At 38.9% G+C, this 27,793-nt stretch overlaps 1 protein-coding gene across 1 annotated transcript; it reads left to right on the forward strand.

Moving 5' to 3' along the window:
* Window positions 1-8,856: 8,856 nt before the first annotated feature.
* lemd3 (LEM domain containing 3) lies at window positions 8,857-27,344 on the forward strand. Its single transcript, XM_088644643.1, has 13 exons — window positions 8,857-10,419; window positions 16,861-16,901; window positions 17,673-17,742; window positions 18,253-18,329; window positions 18,582-18,661; window positions 20,069-20,214; window positions 20,536-20,637; window positions 20,750-20,852; window positions 20,966-21,144; window positions 21,366-21,447; window positions 23,019-23,124; window positions 23,220-23,298; window positions 24,846-27,344. The coding sequence occupies exons 1-13, from the start codon at window positions 8,937-8,939 to the stop codon at window positions 25,007-25,009; spliced, it is 2,712 nt and encodes a 903-aa protein (XP_088500769.1). The 5' UTR covers window positions 8,857-8,936; the 3' UTR covers window positions 25,010-27,344.
* The last annotated feature ends 449 nt before the right edge of the window (window positions 27,345-27,793 follow it).

Below are 27,793 nucleotides of genomic sequence, written 5' to 3' on the forward strand. Positions count from 1 at the left end.
GCCATGGGCTTGATCAATATGGGACTATGCTCCATATTGTGTAGGAAAAATTTGGTAAAACCACTTGAAAACATTGGACAATGTGTATTTGTTTTTCCACATTTTTTATATATGTTGTGAAAAATATACTGTATATCAGGTTTGTGTGTTTTGGTTAATATTGTACTATATATTAGACTTTTGCAAGGCTGGGTTATCCTGCACCTGTTTTTTTCGGCCACTGTCTATTGAATATGATATGATATATTTGTTATGGAACATGATGTACATATTTGTTAAATTTAGTTATTTTTTGTTATTCTTTTAAGCTACCTAATTGAGAAAATAAAATAAATGGAAAGAAAGAGGACTAACGTGCTCAATCACTTTAATGATGAAGGGACTGAATATCTTTAGTCAAAGACTAAAGATAACTAATTGAAACTAAGGAGGCACCTCTTTACACAAAAAGGTGTGAGGGTATGGAACAAACTTCCCAGCCAAGTTGGGATATTTTAAAGAGTAGCTAGATGAGATTATTGGCCTGATTGTTGTAATTAAATTTCAATTAAAGAGACAAGACAAGCAGAATGGCTTCCTCTAATTTGTAAATCCCATGCTCACATCTTTAAGCAATGTAAGGATGCAAATTCTGTATGATTACCGTTATACCTTTTTGTGTTTTAATCTACATTTGCACAGGTTGTGCCTGGTAATTATTCTAGAAATATATTTAAAATTGAAAATGAGTGATGGAATCCAGATACAAAAGTTAAATTCCTCCCCAAAAATGACAATTACCCAGATTAAATCAAACCTACAAGCCACCCACAGGCTGAGAATTACAAATGTATGTCTTGTCTTTATGGTGGCCTTTCGTTTGCCAACAGCTTCTTTCTTCCACTCATTTGAAACCCATCATCAAACAGGCTCTGGAATCTGTGATTGGCAGGAAGTGTTTTATTTAATCAAGGCCAGTAATCTGAAAATCATGGTAAGATATGACTACATTTTTATGAGCAAGCAGAATGCAATGCTGGTAAGTGACACAACTCTAATTCTACAAAGAAGCGACTGGGAGTGCTATTTAAATTTCTGAGGCAGTAAGTGTGACAGATAAGCAATTTGTAGATTTATTTTAGATTTACACAATAGATCCTGTCTGTGTTTCCTTCAGGGAAACGTTAGTCACAATTTACACTTTGTTCAAATTTCTTGATAAACCGGGTTCTCGTCTTTTGTAGCTTAGTGTGCATGGCAGCAACATCAAAGAAGCTGATCGGATCAGAGCTGTTTCCTAACTGCGTCTAGGCTGACAGAAGTTTGGATAGTTTTCAACCTGCAATATATGGCTTTAGAAATATTTTTTTTATTTAAAAAAGCTGTTTTAAGGCTAAGCTCAACCTAGTTTTCACAGACTAAGAAATACATTCCTGGTGTACCTTGCCATGGTGCTACAGCAGAATAGAGGGAAAAGATGACATACTGAGCACTAAAGCGATCTTGTATTTCCAAACTTCTACAGATCACACAAGATATCAGTACATAAAATAGTACTTTCCCCTGGTCTGATCCTTGAGAAAATGTGTGTTTCTGGACTTTCAGTCCAGCTATTAATGTGGCAAATTAGCTGGTTACTGGCTTTACTTGACCAATTTTGCAACTTCTCCCAGCTCTTCAGGTGGTGATGCTTTGAACATACATTTGAAAGACGCAGACACACTGGGCATTCAGGACAAGAATGGACATTTGCGACCTACACAGAATATCTGGGTTCATTTGGCACCTAAGAAGTAGCCATAGAAACAAGCAGCAACCATTCCGTTTGAGACTGTATATCCTTTAAGCTTGATTTAACATCTTGGTTTGCGTTGTAAGCTATATCTTCGGAATGATTCTGCCTTGTTTCTTTTTACATCTTTAGATGGTAAAATATTCCATACAGAGTAGTTTTTGTATTACAGTATGACTCCCAAAAAGTTTTTTACCAAAATAATCACCAGCAAATGCAGAATAGATGCAATTTCACTTCGTAAGAAGCTATATTTTAAAACAAATGCAATGATCTACTACTGTCTAACAGGCCATGCCAAATGCTGGCTGGTTGGGAGCTCCTACTGGTTCCCATTGGTGCCCAGTGCCTGGATAAATGAAACTTTCCTATGGACTCCCCCAGCTGGTATGTAAACAGACTGCCTACAAATGACACTGGGTCTGGGTCTCATAGGCTGTGAGTCTGGATCCAGCCATGTGCCTGCCTGTGCTTGACATTATGGGAGATGATTGTTATCAGTAGACTGTCTGGAATCTATCGCCTGTACAGCCAGTGAGCTCAATAAAGAGCCTTAAATCCATCGTGTCATCTGTTCAATCCTTTAGTGCCTTAGCGGTAATAACGTTAGCAAAGCACAGCAATAACCATAATTTAAAGATTTCTACAGAAAGGAGAGATGGGAAACACTGTGAGCAGTGGAATGGGTAGAGTTTAACTTTCTCAAAAGAACTTGTCAGCCATGCAGCATGCTGCTTAGGTCTCTCTATGACTTTCAGGAGTACAGTACCTGATTATCTAAAACACATTACGCATTCAAGACTCCTTGATCATCTATAAACACAGACAAGAATGGAAAACGAAGTGGTTCGTGAAGGACATATCTTTGGATATAAAGGATGTGCATGAAAGAGGAAAGAAGATACTGAGTTTTGTTAAATGAATGGTTCTGTAAGGCTTGTATCCATAACTAAAATGGGCATACAACTCACTACATTGGCAAAATTGTTTTTAATGTTATTTTAAATAAGGCAAAATGCAACCTATGAAAGCACGATCAATGCAAATAATCATTGATTTATTTCCGGAACAACTATATACTGTACTCATTAGTCTCGCCTAAACCTGATACCCGTCCTATAGCCATTGTGAGGTGTGTTCTCATGTTACTGCCTTTGTGTTTGATCAGGGTTGACTCCTCTACTGTTCTCTCCTTCTGTGTTTTCAGTTTCATGTGCCATGCTCTGTCTCGCAGGGCTCTCTCTAGTGGTGAATTCAACCATTCAGATTCTTAAAAGGACAGTTCTTCTGAAAGCCACCTGTCTCTCACACAATGGGAGCTGAGCAGCTTTGAGAGAGGCACTAGATGGCAGACTAGTCTTAGGACAAAATCTATATATTGAGAAAAAAAATATTATTTAAAAGATTTAAATATATCTGAAAGAATGTACTGTTCCCTGAGGGACAATGGCACAAAGCCATTATTAGTTTAATCAGTTAGAATGATTTAAATGTTTTATTCACAGGGTAACAAATGTTTATATATTTGTAAATCATTTACAAATCTAAGCGATAACAAGGATAAGTCAGTTATTAAAATACCACTCTCACTTGAGGCAGCGTGAACCTTCTTTGCTGGTCAGCAATTCTTGATTGTAATTGTAATCAGGTAATCAGGTTCCTCCAGCAACTTTTTTTTTTATTTGGATGTAACTAAAAGATTTAATTCTGGCTTGTATGCAGAAACTTTAAACCTCAGACATTATTAGCAACTGAAATATTAAGATCAGAAAGGCATGTGGTTCTAGATGTTTTTATTCAATGTTGTATCTTAATTAAATTAAGGTTTACTTATATAGAGAAGCTTAGTAATGATTATTTCCACACAAGTAAAAGGTGAAGTCCATCCCAGAGCCATAGTAGCTCTGGGACAAAATTAGTCCTGGTTACCATAGCGTTAAGTATTTCTTAGTGTTAATAGAGCATGTGACTAACCCCCAGACAGGTGATTTGCCTACTGCAAGGGTTAGTGCCCAACACAGCCAGTCCCCATTTATAGGGACACAGTACTTCACTCAAGGGACAATAGCATTGATCACACTGGGGGATTGAACCCACAACTTGCCAGTTATGAGTTTAATGGCTTACTCACTATACCATGCTACACCTTCAGCACACACCAGTACTACACCAAAAATAATACAAATAGCTGTCTAGCACAAAATATCTTTACTATTCCTAAATAACATAATAAACATCTACATGTACTATAGTTTAATCATAGTTCATTTTAGCTGTAATTACCCAAAAATAATGTAAGCAAGGAATCCATTAAAACTGTGTAACAGAATAGCGATCAACTATTTTGAACCAACTTTTGGACAACTTGGAAATATTTTAATTATACCTGTTCAGTATTAAAAACATATTTATCATAGATTCATGTGCTTACTGCAAAAGAAATAACAATAACCTGAAGGTGATAACAGAGGTGTAAAGGTTTGCTTATTACATTACCTTTCCAAGCAAAGAGATATGTGTTTTGTAGAGAGCAGCTACAATTGCTAAACTTTAATAGTTGCATTTCATACTCAGATAAGAGCTGAATTTAGGAGAGAGTTACCTGGTTGATGTTGGGGAATCCTCTATCCTTGAAATCTCTTCCCCAACAAGAATTCTGCTCTTTTTGTGTCAAATAGGATATTGTGAAGGATGGTCAGTTCATGTGTTATCAACATTGAGCAGAGAGCAGAGGTTAAAACTTTATAACTGGAAGGTTGTACAGTATGTGCAAATTCTACTGTATCCTTGAGCAAGGTATTTCTCTCACATTGCTTCCTTAAAATGCCCAGCCATAGTAATGGGATCAAATGTATGTAGCTTTGCATGTAATTGTAAACCATATAAATGAATAAGATTTCATACAAGGCCACAGCCGGGACATTTGTGCCACAGGCGCCCAACCCAATTAATTTTAGTATGAGAAAAGAACTGCAACTGCTATGCACTGGCTCTCAGATCGAAAGATGATGCAGTTCACTGTGAAGACTGATCAAGACAAACTTAGGGAAAAATCAATGCTATAACAAAGATGACTCAGATTCACATCCAGTGCCTATGTTGAACTTGGGAATATTCTCTAGTCATTCCAGAAACTTATGTTCCTATATAATTTTCCCCATTTCTACAGCTAGTAGCTATATCATCTTGCAACTCATAACTGAAAACCTGCTGAATCTCAGCAGGTGTGAGCCTGTCCAATACCTGGATGGGAGACCTCCTGGGAAAGCTAAGGCTGCTGCTGAAAGAGGTGTTAGTGAGACCAGTAGGGGGTGCTCACCATGCAGTTGGTGTGGGACCTACATTGGCAAAAAGATACTTTCTTTCAGATGAGATATAAAACTGAGGTCATGACTCTGCTTGGTCTAGTCTTTGTGAGAACTCCCAAGGCACTTCTCACAAAAACTAGAGGGGTTACCCTAGTGTCCTGACCAAAATTCCCACTTACCTTTACCAATCATGGCCTCCTTATAATCCCCGTGTATGAATTGGCTTCATCACTCTGTTCTCCCCACTGATAGCTGAAATGTGATGAGAGTACTAGTGCACTCAGGTGGGAGCTACACACCGGTGGTGATGGAGATGACATCCCATTACCTGCAATGTGCTTTGAGTGGAATGTCCAGGAAAAGTGCCATATAAGTGTAAGGAATTCTTATTATTTTCCAAAGTTTTAGCTTTGTCAGAGCCAGCTTTGAAAATATGTTAGCATCCACACACATAGTGTTCAGAAAATAATTCCTTATTAGTGGAAAAGTATAGGAGATCGTAATGTTTCACATAATGTATTACAGTATTTGTGCACAAATAAATGCTAGCACAAAAAAAGAAGTCTGGTCAGGGCTATTTGTAATTTTTTATTACAAATCTATTTGCAGAACAATGGACAGTTCAATAATAATAATAATAATAATAATGATAATAATAATAATATGAATATGAATAATAGAATCTATGAGATTAATGGTTAAGAAATACATCCATGTTCTGATCATTTTGTCCAAGTTCAAGGTCGTGGGGGAGCAAGACCCCAGCAATCAATGTGGGCAAAGCAGGATACACCCTGGACAGGACAACAGCTCCTTGCAGTGCAAGCGCAGGCACACACAATCTAACACCAGAGACCATTTTCCCAGAAGCCAACTAATCTATGTATGTCTTTGGAGTGTGGGAGGAAACAGGAGCACCCAGAGGAAATCCACCGTGAACACAGGAAGAACATACAAACTCCACACAGACAGCACCTCGGGAATTAAACCGTGGACCCCAGTGCAGCAAAGCTAACCACTCTGCCACCCTGCTGTTGGCTGGGATATAAAATATTAAAATATTCAATATACAGTACTACAGGTTTTATGTCCAGTTTTGAGGTTGGTTAAATTAAGTTTATGTTACTATTCAGCTATTTTAAAACATCCTCAACCATCATTACTTAATTGCAAGAATCAGAACATACTTAAAATGTGAGGGTACTATTTAGGCTTTAATTTCTGTTATTAGTTATGACGGTAATATCGGGGAAGATCCAAACTCCAGACAGAAGGTGCTCCACACCAGACTCAAATCTAGGACCTAACAACTGTGAGGCAGTAGTGCCACTTTCCATGTTACTTTACCTCCCCAAATTACACCATTAATGTAATTTTAATAGCATTGTTGTTCTCTACAAGTTCCATGTCTGTGGTGGCACTAATAGAAACATACTGTGGTTAACCAGGCAAACCTTGAAAGACTTACAGAGTTCACTGGCTGAGATGGGAGAAAATGTTCAACAATTTCCCAGTCACTTCACAAAGGGAACTTATATGGAACTGAAAAAAAACTCTCAAATCTGGGGTTTAAAAACAGAGTATCCACAGTAGGCGATACTGCAAATATGTGGTAATCCAGCTAATCCTGACAAAATTGTATTTTGTAGCATGACCTTAAGCCTTAAGTTTGATGCACATGTAGAGATAAACAAATGATATTGAAGAAATTCTTGACATTGAGTCGAATATATCTAATTGGTAAATGTGCTGTGAAGGTAAATGCAACTTCATATTGGCTTTCTGTGTACTTCATCTTGGTTTGTGGAGTATGAAGAGTTTAGATTAGTGTGATTTAAATAATCCAAAATGGTCAAATGCATTCATACTGAAGCTGTTGTAATAACAACATTCTTTGTGCTTTTGTGTTAAGAAGTGTTTCCAGTTTTGAATGCACATCCCTATCGTTTCCCCTTGTGTTTATTTAGTCCCTCTGGTTCGCTGCAGAAGTCCAGTGGATTCAGTTCGTCGATGCCGTGAAGATTTTAAATACCTGAATCATGTCCCCTTGTGGTCTTCTGTTTTAAGGTCTAAAAGAAATAAATTTGTTTAGCCTGCTGCTATAGGTTATTTCTTTGAGTCCAGGTATATGTCTGGTCTTTCGCCTCTGAATGGATTCCAGAGCGGCAAATTGGCTTCTGTAAAGCTGGCACTAGGTGCAAGCGTGTGCATGTCTGTATCCCTGCCTTGCAATTGACTGGTGTCCCATTCAGTGTGGATCCTTGCTTGCCAGTATAGGTTTTGGCTCCCCCACAGCCCTGAAATGGAAAAAGCAGTTAGAAAATGGATGGATGGAAGAGTTGTAAGAAAAAAAGCTACCTACTGTACCCACATTGTTGAAGCATATACTTTGGCTTCTTTGAAGAAACAGCTGATCCATGGATTCATTAGCTACAAACTAACAAACAGTCTAGGTGTGACAAAAAGCCTCCTCTCGTTTGTAATACGTTTTATGCTCATAGCACTCTAAATGGTACTTTACTTTGCTGCTAATGTAACCATTCACAGCTACACTTGCCCCAGCGACAGTATTTGAGGTCTGGTATCATTTAAATGTAGTCTTATCATTTATGTAAGGGCTATGTTTAAAGTGAAATAACTTCTTCTCTCAGACTCAACTTTATTCACAACTTTCAGTTGTTTCAGGCTCAATAAGAAGAAAATGTAGTGGAAAAGATTTGGTAGCTGTATGCCCTGACACATTCCCCAGAATGACTCTGTAATCCTGTGTCTGATCTACAGTCCTTTAAGAGACAAATTACACACTGATTCCTATATATTTCTAGGTATTTTCTCGGTTCATCACTTCCACTACTATAAACAAGCAATTCGGTGAAAGAATGACATGTTTTATGCCAATCCCACTTTTACCTTGGCAGCAAAATATAATTTGAAAGGAAAACACCATGAGATACAATTATTCTCCCTACCTTAACTTTGATACATATAGAATTTCACAACCAAATGGATACCACTTATTATTTCTCTCATTGACGTGATTCCACCTCTTGTGTCAGGAGTTTTATTTGGAATAGTTTTTCCTTTCCTTTACCTTCTGTTTTAAAAGGTAACAACGAAAGATTAATTTAATCAGTTTTGAACTTTGTAATGGTATTTCACCAGGCAACGCCACGGTTCCTTAGAGGTTTTCCTTTATTTGTTGCGTACTTTAATGTTATGGCTTTTAATTAAAATAAAAAATGAAAACGGGGACATTAAAAGGAAGAAATAATACGGTGAATATTACTTTGTTTTGATGAAACTGTTGAAGTGTTTTGAGTATTTCATGTTGGCTACTACAGAACAATTATAACTGTGCGTAATTAGACTCGTCTCAGACGAATTTTGGAACCCCCTGTTTTCACACGAGTACTAACACATTTCTAGAGAAAAAGTTTAAAACGTCTCTCTTAATACTTCTCTCGCTTTGTCTGGCTTATCTCAGGAATTTGTTACATTTGTTTTGAATGGCAATATTAGAAATAGCAAACAAAACGCACTGGTGAGAATACGGCAAAATAAATCCTAGCTACAAAAAAATCACTAAGTAGTCATAGTTAAAATTAATAACCCAAATACAATGCACCGCGATTTCAGACCAATAAAGAGCGCTGAGAGCCACGTTTAGTCATTACATGCCGATGGGGCGGGTTACACCGTGTTCATAAAGCTGCAGGTAGGCAGATGTTCAATCTGCCCCCAGCAGCCAAGTCTCAGACCTGCGTGACTTGAGTGAACTAGTTCACTGTCTGGGTCTGGTCTGGTTGCGTCACTTCCCCCCCGGAGCCCTGAGTGTGAGCTGTGAGTGTCGAGCAAAGATGGCGGCAGCACAGTTAACAGATGAGGAGGTTTACTCGGAGTTAAAGCGACTGGGTGTCATCACAGGACCCGTGACTGAGAGTACCCGGCCCGTGTATTTGAAAAAGCTCAAGAAGCTACGAGAGGAGCAGCCACAGCGAGGAACCAGGACCGGTAAAACCCGCAGCAGCGGCAGCATCAACAGCGGCGGCGGCACAGCGGCGGGAGCGGTGGGACTCGCGGCCAGGCCGGCCAGCAGTGACGTCACGTACCTGAGCCCGAGAGGCGGCAGGAGCCCCGGCGGTGTCCCGGTTCAGCACGACAAGCGCCCCGGCGGGGGAAGCAAGTTCGTTCTGGGCTTCAGCTCCGACGAGTCGGATGCCGAAGTCGGCCAGAAGAAAGGAGGCCTGCACCACAGCGGCAGGAGAGACCGAGGCTCTGGGCATCACCACCACCACCAGCAGCAGCAGCAGGAACAGCAGCAGCAGCAGCAGCAGCGCAGGCCTCCACCCACCGCTCCTTCCCCAGCTGCAGCCCGCAGGAGCCACGGCGTCTGTGTGACTGGCAGCCTGGCCAGTACCCCTTCGGCGCCTCTGGAAGGGAGGAAGAGCCTCTCCGTGGCGTCCCTGTGGGGAGGCAGGGGGGACGTCGTGCGCCGTCGCGGGGCTTACGGGGAGGAGGGCGAGGAAGACGATTTCGACGAGGGGGAGACAGAGCGGGGCGCCGGGGCTGTGAACGGGAGCAGGGCGTCTTATCCTCCCAGCGGCGGTAAGCCGGCGGGGGATTATTCCGACTCGGAGGAGGAAGAGAGCGCGTCGGGGAAGGAGAGGCTCCGCGACCGCCGACTGAGCCCCAGACGGAGTCAGTTTAAATCGCCGCCGTCTCCTCAGAGAGGTGCCAGGGGGGTGGAGGGCGGCGTAACCGTAGTAAATGACAAGCTCGCCTCTGGGAGTCTAGACATGGTGAGAGGCCGGGGGGCGGAGGAGGAAGAGGAAGAGTTGGCGAAGAATAGAGACCGGCTGGAGACGGAGGAGGAGACTTATGGCCGTGGAGAGCCGGGACTGAGCGGCGACCTGAGGTACCGCGGCTACGCGGGACCGTCTGGACTCTTCTCGGGGGTGATGGGGGCGAGTGGAGTCGGGGGACGGAGCGGCTCCAACCCTGCCGCCGCCGCCGCCAGCAACAACCACATTAACAGCAGCAGCAGCCGGTTCGGCATCGGGACAAAGACCCGCTACTCCTCGTACAACAGCGTCCCGGCCGCCGGCAGCCCCCGGTCCAACCACTCGAACCACACGGGCCCGAACCACGCGTTCGGCTCGGCGGCGCCGGAGGAGGAGCTCCTGCAGCAGTTCCGACGGGAGGAGGTGTCGGCCACCGGCGGCTTCAGCGCCCATTACCTGTCCATGTTCCTGCTGACCGCCGCCTGCCTCTTCTTCCTGCTGCTGGGGCTCATGTACCTGCGGATGAGGGGCTCCGGCGCTGCCGAGGCCGAGGTCGTCAGTAAGTACAGCCGGCCTTCCCGCATGTCTCGACAGCGCATCATGCTAGAAAAGTCCCCTATAAAAGGGTGCCCGGTCCGTCTTCTGATCGGCTGGGAATGCTAATTGGGTAAAGAAGGGGGTTGGGGATTAGTAGCGCAAAATGTATACGAGGTAAATGCAGAGTAATGGCGAAATGTCAGCTTGTTTCCAGTTATCAGATCGGCACAGCTCTAAAGCGGTGTACCGGTTGACCGTCGCTTTAAAATCTCAGACGCGGTCGGTCGTCTGACGGGGATCGGTACAGCGCATGATAAACACACGTGGGGCCGTTCCTGTTAGAAACCCAATGATCGGTTTCAGAGCGTTTTGGAGTGGATTGACTCTCCTTCCCTTCCCCATAACGCTCTAGTATGTCATTTTCATTAAAAGCCGGATGCTGTTGAGTGCTCCTTTTTAACGGAATACGCGATACAAGATTGGCCCCGACTTGCAAGTTGTCATTGGAGTGGAGAGAGAGTTGTGTATCGCCGTTGTGATGGTTTTTTGAGAGTCATTGAAATCAAGGGCTGAACAGTTTTATGGCTCAGTGTTTGAAATCATCCCAATACGTGCAAGGTTCACTAGCAAGGCAAACACAAGGGTCTGGGGCCAGTGAAATTGGAAATGTTTTAATTATTTTGGGGTTTAAAAAGAACACCCTTGTATATGGAAATCTGTATTTACGCCTTTGACTTTTTGTCTTTGGTTGTTTTGGAATTGTTTTCTTCTCATGTGGAGTTAATCTCCTTTACTCAAACAAATCTACGTTTTTGAAGTTGTCAGTGTGTTTTTGATTGGACTGTTTTCTTGGATGAAGACGTAATTAAACCTGCCCTGTTCCATTCTTGGTTTTTAACAAATGCACACTGTATCTTGCAAGAGTTTTGGCATTTTGTTCCTTTTTTCTATTACTAGTAACAGTTAAAAGAGCAAAATGCAGGGTTTCATTGTATCATTCAGGGGTGATCTGCTCTGGTCCTCAAAAGATTTTTTGGCATTTTTATTTCCAATGGCCTCTTGCTACCTGAACAAATCTGGTTAAGTGATTATTAGATCCCGAGACTTAGGAATGTGCGAGATGAGGATCATCCATAAAACCTGCAGGTATGTAGCTGTCCAGGACTAAGGTTGGGTTCACTCGAGAGAGAAACTCACTGAAAACCATATAGTGCAGTTTAACGAAAATTTAATTCATGTTTTTACTCTCTGTTATCTAAGTTAGCTTCATTTTAAGTCATTTGTTGTGGAAGACATTGTTTGGGTCCTTTGGGTAATGTCACAAAGACAAACCTCTTGGATACCAGTGCAGGCAAAACTAGCTAAAATGTCTATTCATAAAACAACAAGTTTCTTATAGTACATAAGGTTACAAACAAGAGGAAGCCAGTTGACCCTTTTGGCCTGTTTGGTAGTTAGTAGCTTATTGATCCCAGGATCTTATTCAGCTGTTTTTTTTATGAAAACCAAAACATTGGCTTCAGTCACATGGCTGGGTAGCTTGTTCCACACTCCCAACCCCATTGAGTAAAGCGCCTCTATTCTCAATTTTAATTCACATCCACGTAGTTAAGTGCAGCATGCAAGTGTATAACTGTTTATAGATGCATGTTTTTCCAAATATTCAGGAGGCAACGTTCCTTCTTGTCGGGTTTCAAATCGGTTAGCTGGATTGTCACACCATCAGTTCTAAGCATTAGACTGACATCAGGATTGAGAGATGGGATTGGAGGTGGAGAAATTTGACTAAATCAATGCAAATGCTTACAGTAAATCTGTGCTTCATTAGGCCAAACTCCAGAATCTCCTTATTTTCTTAATCTCCCTCTTATTTGTCCAATGAAATATACGGTTTACATCTTTTCCAGAATGCTAGCAAGTAGTAAAAAGGAGGGAGTTGCAAATGTGTGATTTACTTAACTGCTTCAGGAAAAACTGCAGTCCATCCTCATAGCAATGTTTTGGTGACATACTCCTCCTCCAGCAAGTAAAATGAATCTGATTTTACTAGTTCAAATGATTTTTGTGAGGGGAAAAAAAGCCATAAAAATGATTTGCATTATATTTGCAGTTCACTACATGTAAGAACTTTAACAATTTAAAGCTGAGTTGAGTAAAGGAATTACATGAGCTGTAAAAGTATTGTCATTAAGATGCAGCCAAGTACATTTCAAGAACTTCAGTTTCAGATGTTAAAATCAATATCCCATTAAGTGTCAGGAATATCTGAATACTTACTAACAGCCCTGAAATGTGAAAGCAGCAAAACTGCCTTTTAATGTTTTTAAGGTTAATCAAATACAGTGCATTGGACTACATGTGTAATAAGTACAAGACCTAAAAATAAGACAATGTAATGCCTATGGTTGAGAAAAAGGCGAATAAAATCAAAAGATCACAATCCTCATTATTCAAAATTATTTGGTGCATTAATGAGCAAATTAAGCAAATGTAATGGCAAACTGGCTTAGTCCATTGAATCAACTTTGCCAGTGTTTTTTGTATCTTACAGTTGCCAGTCAACTCTGTCATAATCCCTTCCCCTGAAAGGAACTGATGTTACTTAAAGGGGATTTGCAGTTTGTTTCTCAGACAGGTTATTAAATTGCTGTAACAAAAAAACATTTTCGCAATACAGTCAATCAATTTGACAAATTCCGAATATGCACATGATCGTGAACTTCGTGACAGTACTGGATAGTTGCCATATTGTCACAAACCTTTGGTCTTGAGAGTGAGTTCATGTGACTTGTGACGTGATGTGCCCCTTCCTGCTCACTAGTTATTTTAATGACTCATGTAATAAGCGAATAAGTACAGGTTGTGCAGTAGACATTTCACCTAGAAATGTTCTAAAGTGACCTGCATGCAGGGTAAAACAAGTAAGTTGTATGTCAACCAAACTGTCTTGAAATTGAAAGCATTTTTTCTATTGGATTAAAAGAGATGTATTCACAAGTCTGCTTGCTTACAATGTAATAGGTCCGCTTCGTGTCACCGGAAGTTTTATTGCCTCGTTCTGTATCTCAGATTAAGGCCCTCAGCATACCTGGAAATTTCATCTATTTTGTGATGTAAATTGTATGTTTTACATGTTACCCTGTATAGATTTTACTGTGTTTTGAAATGCGCTCATCACTGTCCATCCTTTCTAACCCCTGAAATAGGGACATTTTAGTTGTTAATTCAGTAAAAGAAATAGGTTGGTAATGCATATTTTGCTTTGTAGTATGTTTCTGCAGCTGAGTAGAAAAAAAATAAATTTAAACTTAATGTGAATAAGAGAGAATGAGGAATAGTTTTGTTTGAATTCATCACCCCTAAAGGATGCTTAATCTTAATTGCATCGCATTAAAGTTGTACATGCACCCATCCAACATATGAATTTGTTTGACGATAGGTGACAGTAAAGTTTTTGGGAAAGAGACTATTTTTTTTAGATTGTGTTCTGCTCACCCATTAGGGTTTTTTTCTGATAGCTAGTAGCTCAATGAGAAGAAATGTTTGTAAGATTTCAGAAGGAGCAGAGGAATTTCATTGAGAGGGAATTGATCGGGGTCCTGTGGTAACAGATGGCCGTTTACGTTCCTTCGCAACCTCTGCAGAAGTCAGTTAATTTTATAGCTGAGTTACAAGTGCCTTTTGGAGCACTTCAAAGAAAAAGATGGGGGAAAAACTGAAGAACTTATTTGAAAGTACAGGTTATTGTTTTTTTTATACAGGCGGTGTACATGCAGTAGGTAACTCCAAAGTTTGAAATTTCTATTTTCTCTTGAAGTTGTTACAAGCAGTAGCAAAAAACTTAGGTAGAGGCGTGGAAAAAACCTTGGGCATATTTTAATCCAAAGCGAAAACAAGTGCTGGAATGATTCCAGTATCTGAGATGTCTGCTAGAAAGACGTCAGCACTTAGTCTTTTCATTGGGTTAAAGCTTAAAAAAACATCCCTGTGATCATATCATATTAGTTGGTTGTCTATTGTTCTTGGGAAGAGCTTAGTTTATTGTTGTGCCTTGCTTTTGAACACGCAATAGCCTCATTTCCCAGAGCAGAGACATGATATATGGTACCCTCGAGTGTCAGATTATGGTGCTATTGTCAAGAACTATAAGCCATTGGATATAACCTTCAGTATGTTTTCACATTGCTGGTGAAGTTCACTAGTTTACTGGACATAACGGTATGACCTTCCAGTGCCTGCATTGCATTGTTTGCATTTTGTTTTTGGCACGTCTTTAGCCAGGTGTTGTTAACCTTTGTACTTCTATTTTGTGTGATTTAAGGGCATTAATCTTTCCAATAATTTAATTACTGGATAGATCCTTAATTGCTTAATTAACGTTGGTGCTGAAGATCACTCTGATAATCAAGGTTTAGCTGAAGAAAAGTCTAACTTTGGGGTCAACAACCTACAGCAGGCATGAAGGGATTTTAAACAGCATGTGCAATAAGTGTACTAAGCCACAAAGAATTTAAATTAAAAAATGATAAATTATGCTTGACTGTTTTGTAATTCTTTACGACATGATACCCACCAAAAAATGTTTGGTATAGAAAAAATTTACTTGCTTTATTTACTGCACTGTTTTTAGCAGGGCTAGCCTATTGTTTCAACAGGAAAGCTCGCAATTCATGCCACTGATAACATTTTGGACCAAATTGTGGTTGCTGAGAAAGCAAATTATTATTCATTAGAAAAAAGTTTGTGCCAAGAGTTCGAATCAACCTAATAATGTGATGACGGGTGAAAATAATGAATTTTCTCGTTTCATGATTTACCTTGACACATGGACAGTTTTAAATTCTGCTTTAGGAGATGGGCAGTGTGAACAAGAATATTCTGCTTTACAGCAGTGATCGTTGGCTCAGCCTTGGGAACATTTTGGCACACTTTGTGGACTGTCTTGATGCAATCAAGATTTCTTTTTTTGAAGAAAAAGGTAAAAACTACCCCAGATCAGTAAAAAATGAGCTGCAAAACTAGTTTTTCTAGCTAACATCACCATGCGTAGGAATGAACCCGTTATAGGTCTTTTTCAAAATGTGCAAAGCATTTCTTGCAAAACTTGCCATTTTTTCCTCTTGACTGGCTCCTCTACTTTCTGCTATGTCCAACACCTGAAAGAACTTAAAACATTGCAGAATGCATGTTACCGAGTTTATAGTGAACAAGCGAGAATTGGAATCAGAATTTTGTCAGATTTCAGAAAGTCAGACATTTTGGCATTGCCTTTTCTGATTTAAACCAGCATTGATACTAGCAACATGGATTTGTCAGTGTTTAGTGCATGGGTGTTGAGGATGTTGAAGTACAGTACTCAGACTAATGGGACTCAAAAGTTCCAGAATCTACAAAACGCAGCTGAGGCTCTTAAAAGCAATCACAATGTCTCCATTATGACTTGTTGGAAGTCCCTGCCAATTTGATTGTTCAAAGAAAGTAACATTTTCAATGCTTGCAGCATTTGGATCTACATACCTCTGTGAACAGGTGTTTTCACGTATGAAGTCAGTTCTCCGTCCCTCTTGTAGCCATTTAACAACTGAGCACTTGTAGGCTGGTGTGCCGTGTAGTGTCAAGGTATGAGCCCGTGATTGGAGAATTTAGAAAGGGCAAGATTCATGCTAAATGGTAAGACTTTTTAATATTAAAAGGTTATTATTCAAAATAAGTTATTACGCTCATTAAAAATGGATCAGTGGCATGCAGATCCATTAAAAGTGCATGATTAACTCTTGGCATGCCTATGGAGCTATTGTATATAAACATGTCAGTGGTGATACAAGCATGTATAAGTGAACGAAATAATGCAGAAGATGGATAAGAAACTGTAAGATGGTGGTTAAAGATAGTCAGAGACAGAAATAAGAGTTTAAATTGTAATTTTATAACACTGCTGGAACCACATCAAGTTGAGATACAAATAAGTAAAATGTTTGGCGAGCAACATCTTCTACTTAAACCAAAGTCCACCTTTAGACTTTTTAAGGTGCTTGTTGCTCCCTTGTGTTTCTATGGCAGAAAAACATGGGAACTCATGAAGACGTACAAAAATTAGATGTTTGGCTTAAGAATGGTATTGTGAATAGGCTTGCAGAACCCAAAATCAAACAAGGAGGTGGGTAAATCGACTAAAGAACTCTTGCACTTAATGTGGCACTACTGTGTGCTTTAGGAATGGTGATGTACATTGTCTCTCAGATGGAGCAATTGAGAACTAGAAAATACAATTGTGAATTGAAGACCTAGCATTCAAAGACACAAATGCAGCATCAAGTAGAAAGAGTTGAAGACGACTCTTAGTTCCCAAGCATTGACTACGTACACCCGTTAGCTGTTGGATAGGAGCGTCTTTAGGAATTTCAAGTTATGGGAGCTGATCAAGCATTATGTATTCATTTCTATAATCTTTCTTCTTTTTCAGTAAAGAACCATCCATTTGGCACTGATTTTGATAACGCTTATGTAAGTATACTCTTTGAAATGTGCATCTGTGCTTTATGGTTTAGGTTTTTAAATTGTTCTGGGATATAATCCAGGATGTTGAGTATATTCAAAAGTAATCACAATACATAACATCGTTTTTTAGTTTTGTAACATTCAGTTTGGATTTAGCAAATTTCAGTCTCCCTTTCTTTAAACTATTGCTTGTTTATTTGTTTTAATTGTATTAAAACTTAACAATTTTCAGCAATAAATATATTTTTTATTTAGTCATAATCTCTTGGTTTTCTTACCCATCAAAAATTAAAGCACTTAATGCTTTATATGCCTTTTATAGAAGATTTGTTTACTCTTTTGTGGCAAATAAGTGTTTTGTAAGCAGTTGAAACCTATAAAAGCTTCTGGTTGTATCAGAAGCTTGTTTCCGTTTCTGTGTAATGTGGTAATTAATTGGTAAATTACCTCACCTGGTGCATCATCTTGTTGTCATATTTGGTTCCCTGAGCTCTGTGGTCATGGTTCTGAGCCTGGGCCATGTCACTAGCTGACTGTGACTGGGATTCCCCAAGCAGCAGTGCATGATTGACTCAGCTTAAGCAAGGGTGGGGTGGGCATAGTTGGCTGGTGCTTTCATAACTCCTGGAGATCCCTATGGCTTTCCAAGCACTGCCACTGAATACTTTGTGTAGCTTTAATTTTTAAATGGGTGTCCTTCCTATAGATCTTGGTACATAATTTAGCTCATGTTGTCAATTGCCATATTTGATCATTTTTGGAAATGTTTCTTTACAGAAAGATCAAGAAAAGGCAATGATTTTGAAGATTTTACTTCATCTACATGACCATTTGGCCAAAATAGCAGGTAAGCATTTTTATTTTTCCTCATTTTATTTGCCTTGCTAGTTTAGATTGGTAGTCTTTATATTCTTTGGAAACAGTCACAGAGTTCAAGAAAAATCTGAATGACTGACTTTTTAGGAAATTTTTTTGGGGGGGGAAGAACTTGGGATTTATGTTACCCTTAATATCAAATTAAGGACAGCACGGTGGTGCAGTGGCTAGCATTGTGTGAGTGTGTTTGTGTCCCAACCAGGGAGTATCCATTTCCTGCTGGGATAGTTTCCGTCTCCCCTGTGACCCTAAGTTCATTAAAGCGGTTGGAAAATTGATGATGTTTACATTAATGTGAACATAAAGCCGTGTGAGATGTTAGTGAAGTTTGTACTTTGTAGTTATGGACAAAGAAAAAGCTCCCCAATATTTGAAAAAACAGCATTATCACTTTTTTTTTCCATGTGTGATCATACTTGGTAAAAAGCTAATTATTTTGCACAAATATTACTGCAATTGTGCTTTGTTCTAATTCTTTAAGGTGAACATGACTGTGGTGATCATATCCATCATGCAAACAGAAGTCTTTCTATCAATGAAGCTTCAGAGGTCTTAATTGTAAGTTTTTTTTGTATTAATATATCTTGTAGCTGCACATTAAACTTTTCATTATGTGATTGCTTTTATTTATAATTTGGCACATTTTCAAAACATTCTGATTGTACGTAAAGTGGCCTTTTGCCTTTTTCAGTCCTTTTTCACAAAACTGCTTGGGTTGCACATTAGAAAGGGTTTGTTGAAAAGCCATTTGACAAAATAGCAAATATATTTTCATGTCCTAATGAATATTATTCAATCTCTGACTTTAAGCTTTACAATCCACAATATGAGAAGAATGTTTCCACCGCCCTCAAATGGATCCTTAAAAGCGAGGGTGACGTAGGAATAAGGTAAGCTGGTCTGTGCCAATGAAATGGTGCAAAGAAAGTCTGGTGCAGCTCTCTTTGATAATCCTGCAGGCGAATAAGCTGCCAGCAGTCCCTCGGCAAGCAAAAGAAACTCAGGTCAACTCCAGGCCTTCTTGGCACTGGAAGGCACTGGAAGTATGTGGTTCTTTGTGCCTGCCCCTGGCTGGATCCCAGACATGCATCTGATGAGCGAGCCCCGATTCAAACGAGCAGTCTCATGTTTCAGGCCCTGCACTGTAAGCAGAGGCTTTCACCTGATGAGCAACGTGGAAACCAAAATTAACTATCATTTAATCAAGGTTTTTGATTTTTGTCTCTCTAGATTCTTTTAAAGAGCTTGCGATCAGGATGTTCTTTACATTCTAAGAAGCTGATTAGAAATATCTTTTTGTTGTGCTTTGCCTTTCCGTAAACCTACACACCTGAAAAAAAGGTACTGGGGCAGCAGTATGGAGCAATAGTTAGGATTCTGGGCTTGTAAGTAGAAGGTTGTAGGTTCACATCCTTAGTAAGACTGTGTTTTATCCTTGAGCAAGGTGCTTCACCCTCCTCCAGTGAAATGCCTAGCTGTATAAATATGTGCAGGTGTAAGTTGCTTTGGATAACCGTAACAGCCAAATGTGCATGTATATGGTTGTTAAATTAACAAATAGCATGAGTGGATTTAAAACCAGAACATAGTGTGGACCTTGCAAAATTGTATATACTCGTCTAAGGGTCATAACAGAGTGGTAAAAAAAAGTACATCGGCCATCTTTAGTACAAGTGCAAGCCAGCTCCAAAATACAGTCCTTAACAGAGTGGTTGCTTATTTTCTTTACACCACTGTCACACGCTGTTGCTCTTTCCAGAGCACACAGTACTCACTGCCGAGTTCATCCTTATTGGAACTTTTTTGGAATGCAGTCTTAGATGTTGCTGTTTGTTTAGTTCTCTAGAATTTCAACGAAGATGCAAAACCTCTACTTTGCGCTTTTCTGTGCAGCTGCGTGTAGTTTTTGGATGAACCGTTTTTTTTTACTTTGCAAACTCTTGGAGCACTTATGTCATTAGGGTAAATTACATAATTAGCACTGTATCAAAATGAATCTGCTTCTTGTGAACCTTAGATTTCTAAGAGAAGCCTTTTCTTTACTGTTACCATTGTTTCCACATTCACCGTATCTCCTAGAGGTCTGTGGGTCGCTGCTTCTTAATTTGTGTCGTCATGCTGCTACAGAGTAGGTTTCTCTAGTCTGGATCCTGGGCTAGAGCTCTAGTGTTCCCCATTCAAACAACGGGGATGTGCTATGATTTGCTGTTCAAAAGTGGAACTACTGCTAACATACTAATTTTGCCATAAGGTGTTCTGTGTTTTGTTCATTAATAACCCTCCTTTTGTCTTGGAAGGTTGATTGGCAGTGATCCCAAGGACAAAGTAACAGATGTTTCGGAAATAAAATACCTGGAATCCACTCATCCCAACATGTCCTTTATCTGCCGTTTTCGACGTGCATTTCTCACCGTTATCCACAGAGTTGTGATTTGTATCGTAGGTAAGCATAGTGCTCCTTTTTTCTAAAAGTGGCAAACCATTGTTTGTCAGACCTGTTTTTTTATTTAAGTCCAGGCTTTTCATAGTGCTTGCTCATTATTATACCCGTCTTATCTGATAACGCAAGGTTGCAAATTATACAATGCCAACTGGCTTATCTGATTTATAGAAAGAAAAGCCTTCAAGATTTATTTAGAATTGTGGACTAGAATATGAATTCTCACTAAAAGACAAAAATCCTATGGGAGTATTTTATAAACACTTATAAAACTAGTGATGCAGTCCCTTCTACCGTCTTAAATGTTTCAATATTTATTTGCAGGTATTGGAATAGTATGTGGTGTTTTCTATTACATGAAGTATCGCTGTAGGAAGGAGGAAGAAGAGACCAGACAGATGTATGACATGGTGGAAAGAATCATAGGTAACTTTCTGATTTTTAAAAAAATTGTCAATGGAAACTTTAAGTGGAGAATGTGAGATGAATTGAAACAGTAATGGGCTTAGCTTGCTCAAAATAGTTTTTCCATTTATAGATGTACTTAGAAGCCATAATGAAGCTTTCCAGGAAAACAAAGACTTGCAGCCCTACCTGCCTATTCCCCATGTCCGAGACTCACTGATCCTGCCAGTGAACAGGTATGTTATTTCATGTATAATGGAGGCCATCTTGGATAATATTGTTCTTTAATAGTATTAATCTCTGAATATTCTCCTCTGTCTGTATTAAAAGTTTTTTTAAATTCTCTCAGGAAGAAAATGAAAAAAGTGTGGGAGAGAGCAGTGAATTTTCTTATGGCAAATGAATCTAGAATACGGACTGAAACTCGGCAAATAGGTGGAGCAGATTTCCTCGTGTGGAGGTGGACCCAGCCATCAACAGTGTGTGAGAAAATGTCGATCATCCCTTCCAAAGTGTGGCAGGGCAAAGGTAATACCCTATTCCAGTTCATGCTTGGTACATAGAGGTTTTGGTAAGGTGTGTTTGAAGGAAATTAAGTCTTAAGAAATGCATACAGAATTAGGTATTGCATTCTAATGAGATTTAGTCTTGAGTAAATTGATTCTGTCTTTAGTAGTCCAGTTCATCATGTAGCTTTTTCTAAGGGTTATGGTAAAGAAAACTGACATGATGCATTACTTGTTTGTCAGCTTTTCCACTTGACAGAAGAAACTCTCCACCGAACAGTTTAACACCATGTTTGAAAATCCGCAACATGTTTGATCCAGTAATGTGAGTACCGTCTTTATATTTCCTAGTGGATGAGAATTGCTTTTGGCATTTTGGTTTAAAATTTATTGTGACGATGAATGAAGTCGAGTAGCACATCTTTGTTTTGGTTAATATTTGTTCTGAAATCCTACTTGAATGCCTGGCTGGTTTGTTTTAAAATTTTTTGTATAAATTGATACTTGACAATGGTATTGTCTACTGTGTAAAACAGATATATAGACCCTTTTGTTAATGAGAGCTTAGCTTGTCTAACAGCAGCAAGACATAAGTAAAAAATATTGTAGAAGCACATAAATAAAAAAAATGATTATCACCACAAGTAAGGTGGAATAAATTAGTGGAGAACCAATAGGAAGTTATAAAATAGTATAGTGACTTTTTCTGAACACATCAAATCAAGGTGATCAGTGTTTTTGCCCCAAGGTGTATTTATGTTCACAACTGAAGTCATGTACATTGGGCCTTACAAAAAGATGGTTACACTTCTTCTACAATATGTACATAAGATGTTTAGTTTTATTAATTCAGTATTTTCTAGATTGTTAAATATAGCTGTCTGAAATAACCCTTAAAATGAATCACACACCATCCTCAAGTGTACATGCTTTTTATATGAGGGGTATATGTGTTTTTATTTTGTTAGTTGATGTACGATTGCTTAGCATTTACTCTATGGCATCAAATTGAATTCCCAAGTTTCTTCCTCCATTCTCTGAGACTGGCACTGAATACTTTCTTGGTTTGGTTCCATCTTCCTGAATCAGTTGAATGACTTGTATATCAATTTGTTCAGAAAGAACAGATCTTTCACAAACTGCGCTTTGTGTCAGCATGCTTTATGGTAAAATGAAGTTGTTACTTACTAAATTGCTATAACTGTCGTATAACTTTGACCTTCAAGATTACTGTGCAACTTATAGTGAACAGGTCCCAGTGCTTTGTGGCTGTTTTAAAGGGTGAGGAACACGGTTTTTAAATGTTTTGGAAAAGAGGTTAAAATATTGAATTGACAGTTTTTAGATTTAAAAGGCCAATTTTATCTTGGTATTTTGTGTAGAAACGTCATTGAACTGAGCCTGCATATAATTAAAATGCATATCTAGTCTTAAAATGTAACTTTTCACTGTGTTTTGGGGTTGTCACTAAACATAGTGATTCAATTCATGTACTTTTGTTACATTTTATTTAAATGCTTTATAAGTTTGGGCAAATCTGAGGTGTAAAATGGAGGTCCTGATCATAACCTGGGATTTAAATGACCACAGAAGATTTTAATGAAAAGAATAGGGGTCTTAACCCCAGTGTCCTTGCCGAATCCCCCCTCCTGGCCTTTACCAATTAATATCTCCTGATAATCCCCATGTATGAGCTGGCTTCAGTACTCTGCTCTGTAAGCTGGTGTGTGGTGAGTGTACTGGTGCACTTTAGCTGCCATTGCATCATCCAGGTGGGTTCTACCTATTGGTGGAGGTGAAGTGGACAACCAGTTGCCTGTAAAGCCCTTTCAACAGCATCACTAAAGGATTGAGCTGCCAGGGTTGTGTATTTTATACAATTTGTTCTTTCATCAGGGAGGTTGGTGAAAACTGGGATTTGGCAATTCATGAGGCCATTCTGGAGAAGTGCAGTAACAATGATGGAATTGTTCACATTTCGGTGGACAAGAACTCGCGTGAGGTTGGTTTGATTGTCCCTTAGAGCAAGTGTACACCTATCTATGAAGCTGTCACTGTTTTTGAAAAGTATAACTTTGTTCCCTTTGCCTGTTTCAGGGCTGTGTGTATGTGAAATGCCTGTCCACTGAGCATGCTGGCAAGGCTTTCAAGGCATTACATGGCTCTTGGTTTGATGGTAAGACAAATAAGCCTAAACATCTTAATTATGCAGTTTTTGTTCCATGAGTCGTCTTTAAGATTAGACTGTCAGTTCTATGATTCAGTAGGTGACAGTTTTTCAACAATGTGACCATTGTTGCCTTTTCTGATGCATTTATCAGACATTAGACATTCCTTGGTTTTGGTTTTAGTTTTTACATATTTATTGTAACAAAGTGGGTGTTTACATGCAGGAGTGTGATGAGCATTTTTTCTTTTCCCTTATCCCCATACAATGCCGTCAAAGTAAGCTTTTTATAAATATTAAGCTAAGAATTCGTATTCAAAGTTTTTAAGGTTTACACGTTTCATATTAAAGGTGTTCATCAAAGCTAACGCTGTAGCATGTGGTTTATTCAGCACAATATTTATGGTAACTTGGTGATCTAATAACCACAGAATAAACAGGTTTTCTTGCAACTGCAATTGTGCACACACACTGCTTGGTTTTTTCAGGGACTAATGCGTCTTCCATGTGGTTTGGAAATCCACAGGACTTCCGATCTAAGTTGAATGCTTTAAATTGTGTATGGAAGATCGATTCGGTATACTTGCAATACATCGACATATGTTTAATTCAGGAAGGAGTGCAAATGGTTGCCTTTCCAACTGCATTAGGAAAAGGGATTAATCACATTGTGCTGTTTTTCCAGTAATTTAACTTCTCTTTTGCCTGTTACTTAAAACTAGAATACAAAAAATGCTGCTGCTACTACATCAAATATTTTGATTGTAATACAAATGCCTGACGGCAAAATGTATTATAGTTAAGGTTATGTGAGTTCTTATCTCTTAGTGGGTAGAATGACGTACCAGTGACAAACTCATAAGAGTATAGGTTGTGTGTAAAGATGGATCATTCGGCCTGCAGCAGCAATCTGAATAGATGGTTTTTAAGGTGGCTTGAGATGCCTATATCGCAGTGATGTGAGAGACTGAGTGGGCACTAGTTTTAGGAGGGTGAAGAAAAGGAACACTTAAGCAGCTAGCAAGATGAGTGATGTACCAGGCTGCTGGTAGATGCAAGGATTTGCAGGTGGCAGTGAAGAAGAGAGCAATAGGATTGGATGCAAGCAGGCACTGGTAGTCATTGAAGAGAAGAAAGCGTAGGACATTCTTGGAAGATGCAAAACAGAGAAATTGCTCATGAGCTGGAGAATTGGATGACTTTGAGAGATCAGGTTGCTATGGCATGGAAGTCATAGCCACCTTAAGAGGTTTTATTTTTTGTTGTAGGCTGATACTTGAGTAACTTACCCATTCAGAGTTATACCATTATACACTTCACATGACGACCATAAGAATATTCGATCTTGCATTCGTAGAATATGAGCAACAAATGTTAACATCAGATTAAATTACCCTTTTAAAAGTTCCATCTGGTTTTAAACTGAAGTCTTCAGGCAAAGTGTAGTTTGTACACAGATGGAATTTGATTTAAGCCCTTGGTATTGGGTACTAGTATGTTCTATAGTTGTGGCTTGGTTTTCATAGTAACCCTCTCCCCTTAATCTTTCTCTCCAGGGAAGCTGGTAACCGTGAAATACCTTCGTCTTGACCGATACCACCAGCGCTTTCCTCAGGCTGTGGACTGCAACACTCCTCTGAAGCCCTCCAGCAAACACATGAAAACTATGTCACACCTGCGCCACCGGACCAACACAGGCAACTCTCCGGGGTTTTCCTGAGTGTGCCAACCACCGCCTGAACTGCTCACAATATGAGAGGGCTCTGGTGCGGATGCTGTCTTCCTTTCTTTTTTATGAAAACATTTCCTTCGTTTAAAAAAGTCCAAGACCTTTTGGAGCCACATCAACAGAAGCTGGTGAAAGTTTCTTTTTCAAGCGCTGCTCTGGTGCCGTTGAGGTGGCAGCTTAAGAATTGTTTTTTTTATATATATATACAAAGCAAACGTAAGCAAGAACTTCAAAATCTCTTAAGCCACCATCAGAATGAGCAGCTGTGCAGGAGCTGTGCACAAAGGAACTGGATTTTATTTCTGGGCTGATAAAATGAACTTGTTTTTTGAAGATTACCAAGGAAATTAAAGGCTTCCAGTTGTAATTGCACATGTAAAAGATTTACATAACCCCAACTCCCCAAAACAACTTAAGGTTTAGTCAGCCTGTACATTGAGTAGCTGCATGTGCTGGTTAAAGTATGCCCCTATTTAAGCTTTAAATTGTATGATAATGTGGATATTTATTTCTTACAAATGTTTGGGGTGATGTAATCCCTTTAGTAGTTTTAGTAAAACAAAACGGCATGCACAAACTCTTAGATGGGGGTGCTGTAAATACATGTATATGGTGGTGGCAGTAGCTTATTGTGGAATCGTCTGTATAAAAGCAAATCATAAGCTTTCATGTTCTATTACCTATCAGTAAATGTTCTACTGACTGCATCTGCATTCAGAGATCAAGAAATTAAAAACCTTAGCTAATCGAACAGCTATTTTAGGATGGTATGAATGCAAGGACCGTTTTCTCCTATTTCAAAAGGTTTCCAAATCATGGATATTATGATGCATACATGAGCTAAAGAGCAATAATATGAATGGTTAGCCACATAGTTTTGTAGGCTTGCATTCCATTCTTTCATTCACTGCCATTTTGACTACAGGAACCCCTTGCACCGTAATCCTTACCCCTTTATTTTATATCCAGGTTATCTTTTGGAGCACATTTACTGCATTCCGTAATTTTTTATTTTTTCTGTAATTTTTTCAGTTATTTCAGTTACTAATTATGCAGATGAAATTCAGCAAATGCTTCAATATTCTAATCTTGAACATGGATACAAGTGTATACAAATACACAACCTTTCTAGAATATGGGGCAGGTTGACATTTTTGAATAGTTATGTAGTGTGACTTGTCACATACCCTTTTCTCATTAGCCTGACAGTTTTTGTGAGTCTAAATCACCACCTTGTATAATATGAAAAGAAAGTGCAAACTTTTGTCCATTAAAGTGTTAAAAGGATTAGACACACTTTTTATAAGTACCCTGCCCACATAATGAATGTAACGTTCTGGTAGCCTAGTCCTGTTTTAATTGGCCACTTTGTACTATTCGGAAATCATTTTGGTAGAAAATGTTGCATTTCGAAGTCTACTTGTTTTCATGAGTCAAAGGCTGTCACGTTTGGCATTCTTTAAACTGAAAAATTATGAACATGTTTACCATATTTTGTACAAGGATTAATAGAAAAATAAGCTGATCTGATTATATTTGTAAAATGCCATACTTTCAAGTATTTTCCTTTTTGCAATATCTAAACCTCAGTTGAAATAAATTAGGAGGATACTGAAATTAGGGGTATATACAGTATTCTTTGAATAAGCTTAGGTTCACTGAACGGTCATGTTTTTTAAAAATGCAGTGTAGTTAATTCTGGGTGCAGTATTTGCAGCACGAAGATGTACAGACAACGCACATTCTAAATGTAAGAAACCTGATGCACACTCCCCACAGCAGAGAACCTAATTGTGCCTTAACTTTGTGCTTTTTTTATTATTGGCACTGCATTTCTTGAGAATGTATTTGGGTTTATAAAGTGTTGGAACGTTAAACTTTTAATCTGTTGTAATTGCACAGAGGAAATATGTAAAATAAATTCAAGCAAGGAGTTTTGCTGTATTTTGTGTGCATCATGGTAATGTTTATATTTTTATATGTTTCAGTCTGACTTTGGTGCACCTGAATTTTTTATGACCTGTTGCAAGAGTGAATGTACAAATTGATGTTGCATTTTTCCAAGGTGGCGCTTGATATTAGCTGCATCCTTACATTTTTTCTGATGTATTTTATGTAAACACTGTACATTTATATAATTGTAATATGTACTATTATGCAGCTTATTTTCCATTAAAAATACTGTTATGTTGACCAATATCCCTACCTGCAAGACAGATGGGAAGGTGTATAATATCCAGACATTTAAAAATTCAGATGTTTTAATGTAATTTGTCACTTGTCTTGTAAAAAAAACTCTAATTAAAGGTTTATTAGGGGTTTTTAATTGTGGGTTGTGTGCTTAGATGTACTAAAGGAAGTGCACTGCTTCACAGTAGATGCTTAAGTGTTTGTATTTCCCATAAACAACCAGTCTAGCTGAACTAGTTTAATTTTAAAAATGAGCAGTATTGCATTTTATTTCACAAAATACTGCCCAGGTTAATTGAAATGTGGATTTTCACCCACCACAGACCTCAATTATGCAAATAAAAAGTAAGATATACTGTAAATAGATATAAAGTTGAAGATATTGCCATGTTCAGATTGCAAGTCAAATGGTTCTTATTCATAGGTCGTTTCTTAAGATAGTAAAAACATTAAGTATAAGAAAGATTAGAGATTTTTGTTTTTCAAATGGCACATTACAACTTGAAAATAACATTTCCCTCACCGTCAGTAACACTCCCATCCATGTCTTGACCTAATGACCTTGTATGTAGTGAGGCTTCAACA

Source organism: Lepisosteus platostomus, chromosome 9 (assembly GCF_059453375.1).
Source record: "Lepisosteus platostomus isolate fLepPlt1 chromosome 9, fLepPlt1.hap1, whole genome shotgun sequence".
Taxonomy (NCBI): domain Eukaryota; kingdom Metazoa; phylum Chordata; class Actinopteri; order Semionotiformes; family Lepisosteidae; genus Lepisosteus; species Lepisosteus platostomus.

Excerpts from the sequence above, each read along its gene's own strand:
- lemd3 (XM_088644643.1), top strand. The coding sequence starts at position 8,937 with ATGGCGGCAGCACAGTTAACAGATGAGGAGGTTTACTCGGAGTTAAAG. Across the intron at positions 10,420-16,860 it reads TGCCGAGGCCGAGGTCGTCA|TAAAGAACCATCCATTTGGC; the intron begins GTAAGTACAGCC and ends CTTCTTTTTCAG. Across the intron at positions 23,125-23,219 it reads TGGACAAGAACTCGCGTGAG|GGCTGTGTGTATGTGAAATG; the intron begins GTTGGTTTGATT and ends TGCCTGTTTCAG.